General features: G+C 39.3%; 1 protein-coding gene across 1 annotated transcript in view; it reads left to right on the forward strand.

The window, feature by feature from the left end:
- Positions 1–6,826, forward strand: part of Ptpn4 (protein tyrosine phosphatase, non-receptor type 4 (megakaryocyte)) — a 139,556-nt gene that overhangs the window by 123,291 nt on the left and 9,439 nt on the right. Inside the window, exons 23-25 of the mRNA XM_013020668.1 lie at positions 2,518–2,646; positions 4,428–4,576; positions 6,464–6,599. Of these exons, the coding sequence (XP_012876122.1) occupies positions 2,518–2,646; positions 4,428–4,576; positions 6,464–6,599 (414 nt within the window). The remainder of the gene's footprint in view (positions 1–2,517; positions 2,647–4,427; positions 4,577–6,463; positions 6,600–6,826) is intronic.

Raw genomic sequence — 6,826 nt, forward strand, 5'->3', positions numbered from 1 at the left:
CCAGAAGTGGCGCTGTAGCTCAAGTGGTAGAGCGCTAGCCTTGAGCTGAAGAGCTGAGGGACAGCGCTCAGGCCCAGAGTTCAAGTCCCATGACAAAAAAAACTGAACAAAGGATTTGAATGGATAATTATTCAAAAAAGTATAGCAATATCTTAAGCACATGAAAAGATGTTGGCATCAGACATCAAAGATCATGATGACATAACAATTCATATACAGTAAAATAGCTAGACCAAAAAGACAGATAAGGTCTGGGGACCTTGATCAAATGGTAGAGTGCCTGACTGGTAAGTGAAAAGCCCTCTGAGTTCAGACCCAAGTACCACCACACACACACAAACACACACACACACACAAGGACAAATAATAACAAGTGTTGATGATGATGTGGAAAAAAAAGAAACCTTTAATATACTTGATATGGATTCCTAAAATGATTAAATCACTTTGGGAAAGTTAAACATAGAAAAAGATTAACATAGAGTAACTATAACTCAGTTTCATTCCTGGATACATCCAAGAGAATTGAAAATGTACATTCACACAAAAATTTGTTCATGACTATTCATGGCCCATTACTCAATAGCCATAAACCAGAAACAACTCAAAAGACAAATGAAAAACTGTAGTATATCCTATAATTGAATATTATTTGGAAGTAAAACAGGAATGAAATACTCACACATGATAGAGTGTGGATGAGCCTGGAAAACATACTAAATGAAAGAAGTCAGGCAAAAAAAAAGACCACATGTATAATTCCATTTATATAGCATGCCCACAATAGGCAATTCTATTGGCACAAAAAGTCCATTAGTGAGCACTTGGATTCACTCTGCAGAAAAAAGGATGGTGGGATGAGATAAGAATTCTTTTCTGTATAGTGAAAATGTTCTAAAAGTGGTTGGTAGGGATAGTTACACACCTGTAACTATACTAAAAATAATTGCATACTCTAAATGGTTGAGATAAATGCTTATGCATTATATATTAGAGCTAACAACAACAACAAAAACTAGCGGTACTGGGTTAATTCTCAGAGCTCCCTCAAAAAAAAAAAAAATTCTAGGGCTGGGAAGGTGGCTCAGTGGTAGAGCGCTTGCCTTGCATGCATGAGGCCCTGGGTTCGATTCCTCAGCACCACATAAGCAAAAAGAAAAAAGCCGGAAGTGGCGCTATGGCTCAAGTGGTAGAGTGCTAGCCTTAAGCTGAAGAGCTGAGGGACAGCGCCCAGGCCCAGAGTTCAGCCCCACAACCGGACCCCAACAACAAAAAAAAAATTCTGGTTAGGCTACTTGTATTCTCTGTGTGATTCTTTTTTGGGGGGAGAGGGGGTGGTCAGTCGTGGGGCTTGAACTCTGGGCCTAGATCTGTCCCTCAGCTCTTCAGCTTAAGGCAAGCACTCTACCACTTGAGCCACAGCACCACTTCCAGGATACTTGTATTCTCAAAATACAGAAAAAGACTACTCTGGAGATGGAGATCCAGAGGATTTCTGTTAAGTCCATCCCAGGCAAGAAATTAGCAAGGCTCTATCTCAACATACAAGACGGGAATGGTGATATATGATTGTAATCCCAGTTATAAAGGAGGTATAGGTAGTAGGTTGCGATATGAAGTTGCCTTTTCCTGAAAACTAACTTTAAAAATAAAAATAAAAGTATGGTCAAATGGTAGAGCATCTGCCTAGCAAGCCATAACTTCAGTATTGTCAGGTAGGATGTGTGTATGTGCACACATATGTCTGTCTATGTATGTATACACATGTGTGTCAGTATTAGAAAGATCTAGCACAAGACTGTATAAGTTACATTTTATGTAAGTTTAAAGGTCTTAAAAATTAAAACATTTTAGCAGGGCACCAGTAGCTTGTGCCTGTAATCCTAGCTACTCAGGAAGCTGGGCTCTGAGGACTGCAGTTCAAAGCCAGTGAGGGATTGGAAAGTCTGTGAGATTCTTCATCTCCAGTTAACCACCAAAAAATCAGAAATGGATGTATGCCTTAAGTGGTACAGCACTAGCCTTGAGCATAAAGACTCAGGGATGGTGCCTAGACTGAGTTCAAGCCCCAGGACAAGTAGGGGGAAAAATTTATAGAGCTTAAAATAAGCACGTATAATTAAATACATTTTTTTGGTCGGTCGTGGGGCCTGAACTCTGGGCCTGGGCACTGTCCCTGAGCTCTTCAGCTCAAGGTGAGCACTCTACCCCTTGAGCCACAGTGCCACTACTGGTTTTCTGGTCGTTAATTGGAGATAAAAGTCTCACAGAGGGCTGGGAAGGTAGCACAGTGGTAGAGCGCTTGCCTTGCATGCATAAGGACCTGGGTTCAATTCCTCAGCACCACATAAGCAAAAAAAGCCAGAAGTAGCACTGTGACCCTACAACCGACAAACAAAATGTCTCACCGACTTTCCTACCCAGGCTGGCTTTGAACTGCGATCTTCAGATCTCTGTCTCCTGAGAAGCTAGGATTACAGGCATAATTTTATTTTTATTTACTATTATTGGTGTCAGGTAAAATGTCACCAGTATTGGCCAGATGCAATAGGAAGTTCATCCTATGGCTGCTACCAAGTCACTTGCCACTCTGAAGAAGGAAACCCTGCCTATATCTTCAGGAAGATGACCCTGTTTAACCAAGAGGTAAGAAGGTAGATGCATTAGACTTTGGAAGCTGTGAATATTTTTCATCAGAGTGCTAGCTACTAGGAAATATCAGAAATACTGAATTACTTGTCAGTGTCATTGGGAAACTTTGGAATTTTATGTAGAATATTCTGAACGACAGCCAGTGTATTTCCAATTTCTAATCTGAAACAGATTTTAGCAAATAACACATATTGTTGTTACTACCTTGTTTATTCATAATAATCCAATAATGTATTTCGTTATTAAAAAATTCTTAGTCCGTTATTAGTAAAATATTTGAGTTGTCTGCAGAAATGTTAAAAGCTGGGGCTGGGAAGGTGGCTCAGTGGTAGAGCACTTGACTTGCATGCCTGAGGCCCTGAGTTTGATTCCTCAGCACCACATAAGCAAAAAGAAAAAAGCCGGAAGTGGCGCTGTGACTCAAGTGGTAGAGTGCTAGCCTTGAGCTGAAGAGCTGAGGGACAGCGCCCAGGTCCAGATTGCAGGCCCCATGGCCGGACCCAAAAAAAAGAAAGAAAGAAAGAAATGTTAAAAGATAGTGAAAGGTACTGGGAATGTGGCTTGGTGGTAGAGTGCTTGCCTAGCATTTATGAAGTCTTTGGTTTAATTCCTCAGTATACCACATAAACAGAAAAGGCTGGAAGTGGCGCTGTGGCTCACATGGTAGAGTGCTAGCCTTGAGCAAAAGAAGCTCAGGGACAGTGCCCAGGCCCTGTCAAATTGTATCTCTTTATTCAAAGACTTAAGGTGAACAACATATAATCCCTTTAGGATTAAGAAATAAAGTCTTAAGAAGGCCTTGTTTTTGTTTTTTATTGTCAGTCGTGGGGCTTGAACTCTGGGCTTGAGTGCTGTCCCTGAGCTCTTCAGCTCAAGTCAAGTACTGTACCACTTGAGCCACAGCTTCACTTCCAGTTTCTGGTGGTTTATTGGAGATAAGAGTCTCACAGACTTTCCTGCCTGAGCTGGCTTTGAACCATGATCCTCAGATCTCAGCCTCCTGAGAAGCTAGGATTACAGGTGTGAACCACCAGCACCTGACTAAGAAATCCTTTTTTGTTCTCTCTTTCTCTCTCTCTCTCAATCTTTCCCTCTCTCTCTCCCTCCCTTCTTCCTTCTCTCCCTCTCTCCCCCTCTCTCCCTTCTCTCTCCTCTCGCTCACAAAAAGAATTGATTCTTGGTTTAACTTTGTGTTTTTGTGATCTCTAGGTTTTTTGTTTTTGTTAGGGTTCTGATACCAGGTATTGAACTAGGGGCCTTGAGCTTTTTTTTGCTCAGCTTGCTTGCATCTGGTACCCTACTAGTTGAGCCATACCTCCAACTCATTATCTCCAGTTTTTGGTCTACATGTCTTAAAGAATTTTTTTCTGATTTCCAAAATTTCATCTGTGTCATGTCAGATTAGCCCAATTTTGTTCACCATTAAAAAAAAAGGAAAAATGTTTTTACGTTACTGTTTTTGCTCACCTAACTTTTAAGTTTTTTAGTCTTGATTTGTTTAGGCTTGTTTACTTGATTATCATCTGAAAAGTAATTACAAATATAGAAATTGACACAGAAAGAGAAATAATACAAGGAACCTTAAAAGGATACAGCTGTTTCTATAGAATGATATATTCCTTTTTATTGATACTTTATGTTCATTGAGTTATGTATTTCGGATACAAGGAGTTATTGGTTGTTTTGTTTGCCTTCTAAAATTAAAATGACATGAGTGTTTATATATTAAAGATATAATTCCTAAGTCAAGATGCATAATTTTTATTTGCACTTAGAAAAATGAGAGTCGTCAGCTCACTCAGATCCAGTACATAGCCTGGCCTGACCATGGAGTCCCTGATGATTCAAGTGACTTTCTGGATTTTGTTTGTCATGTACGTAACAAGAGGGCTGGAAAAGAAGAACCTATTGTTGTTCATTGCAGGTATTCTATTTCCTGTCTTTTATGAATAACATTAAATATGCCATTTTAAAATAAGAGTACACATTTTGTCCTTACATTGTGACTGATAATTAGGTGGTGATTACTAGATGAGTTAATTTGACTTCAAAGCTGTGCTCTGAAGGTAGAAGGCAAAGGGTAGGTTCTAACATGATTGGTAGAAATCATAGGAAATAAAGATACGTTATACTGATTCTTGGAGACTTTTCATATTTTAACATCTCTGGAATTGGAATTTTATTGAAGTTGATCTTAGATTAATCTTAAATCTGATAAAATCCAATATTTTAGGCTATCTTTCTGTGTTTATACTGCTATAACAAATTAAGAAGAAAAACTGATTTCTCCAAGTTCTGGAGGTTGGGAAGTCCAACCTGCAATCAAGTGTCCAATCAATGGCACCTGCAAATTTGGTGTCAGGTAAGGGCTGCTGTCAGGTGAGGACTGCTCATCTGACAAAAGGGTAGTACCTTATTGATCCATTTCCAGAGGGCCCAAATCCTGTGTCCTCACATGGCAGAAGGAATGGGAGATGAACCTTCCCTTGAGCTCTCTTATAAGGGTCTTCATCACAACTTTGAGGACTCTACCCTCATGACTCATTTGCCTGCTCATATTAGTAATTAAGTTTTATTTCTAACATAGTCATTGAAGATGGCCTGAAGTTTAGATCTCTTTCTTCCTTGCAGCATACCCTTTCTTCTAGGTCATAATATATTGAATATTCCCATCTCCTCCTGAAATGTCCCTATCACATGTCACTATAAGATATGCCTCTTCCTAGAGGTCTTGGCGAACAGTGAATAGGCTACCCTCTCTGCCCTCAAAGAGCCAAATACAGTGACTTCAACCTACACTGCCACTTTACTAAAGATTAGAAAACAGAAATTATGTCCTTACCATAACCATGTTTTAGCTGATGTATTCAGTGAATATACTTACTGGCATACCTTTTATCTTCAGACTTACCATCACATTTTAAGAGTAGTCTTTCAAATCACCAAAAAAGATTGAAGGCCAGGTCTTTTAAAAGGCATCATATCAAGAATGGCAAAATAGAAGCTGGGAAGGTGGCTCAGTGGTAGAGTGCTTGCCTTGCATGCATGAGGCCCTGGGTTCGATTCCTCAGCAACACATAAGCAGAAAAAGCCGAAAGTGGCGCTGTGGCTCAAGTTGTAGAGCACTAGCCTTGAGCTAAAGAGCTGAGGAACAGAGTTCAGGTCCCACAACCAACAACAACAACAAAAGAAAGAATGGCAAAATACATTTGGCCGTTCATATTGTAAAATTTTCAGTAGCTACTCCTTTCATATTTACAGATTATATTTCCAAAAAAATCTTGATCTTAATGATAAAGTTTTTAAATTACATTTTGTTTAAAACACTTATTTAAGGAGAAAATACTATTGTATTTTATGTTTTTGTTAATATTAATTACTAGAGTTCTGTTGTTTTGCACTTTAAGGGAGATAGCTCCAATAAGATTCTATTCCTTGGGGCTGGGAAGGTGACTCAGTGGTAGAGCGCTTGCCTTGCATGCATGAGGCCCTGGGCTCGATTCCTCAGCACCACATAAGCAAAAAGAAAAAAGCCGGAAGTGGCGCTCTGGCTCAAGTAGAAGAGCGCTAGCCTTGAGCTGAAGAGCTGAGGGACAGCTCCCAGGCCCAGAGTTCAGGCCCCACGACCGGACCCAAAAAAAAAAAAGGTTCTATTCCTTATACAAATACTGACTTACTACTTCTGTAATATAAAATCTTAAAATAAAATTGATCTTCTGTATTGTAATTTAGCACTTCAGTTTTTTCTTCAAACCTCTGAGAAGTAAATACCATTGTATCAGTAAGACTTTACCAATTTGTCTTCTTGCAGTGCTGGAATTGGAAGGACTGGGGTTCTTATTACTATGGAAACAGCCATGTGTCTCATTGAATGCAATCAACCAGTTTATCCACTAGACATTGTAAGAACAATGAGAGATCAACGAGCCATGATGATACAAACACCTGTAAGTACTGTACTTCAGGTACACACATACATATACATATCTTCAAACTCAATAGGTTTTGTTATCAGTATGTACCTTAAATCGTTTATGCACATACATCTTTGGATTTGTTTTGTTTTGGCAGTTCTGAGGTTTGTAGTCAAGGCTTTGTTCTTGCTAGGTAAAATATTATCATTGGATCCATACTTCCAGGTGTTCCCTTGTGTTTTTCTTTTTTTTTTTTTTTT

Source organism: Dipodomys ordii, unplaced genomic scaffold (genome assembly GCF_000151885.1).
Source record: "Dipodomys ordii isolate 6190 unplaced genomic scaffold, Dord_2.0 Scaffold52, whole genome shotgun sequence".
Classification (NCBI taxonomy): domain Eukaryota; kingdom Metazoa; phylum Chordata; class Mammalia; order Rodentia; family Heteromyidae; genus Dipodomys; species Dipodomys ordii.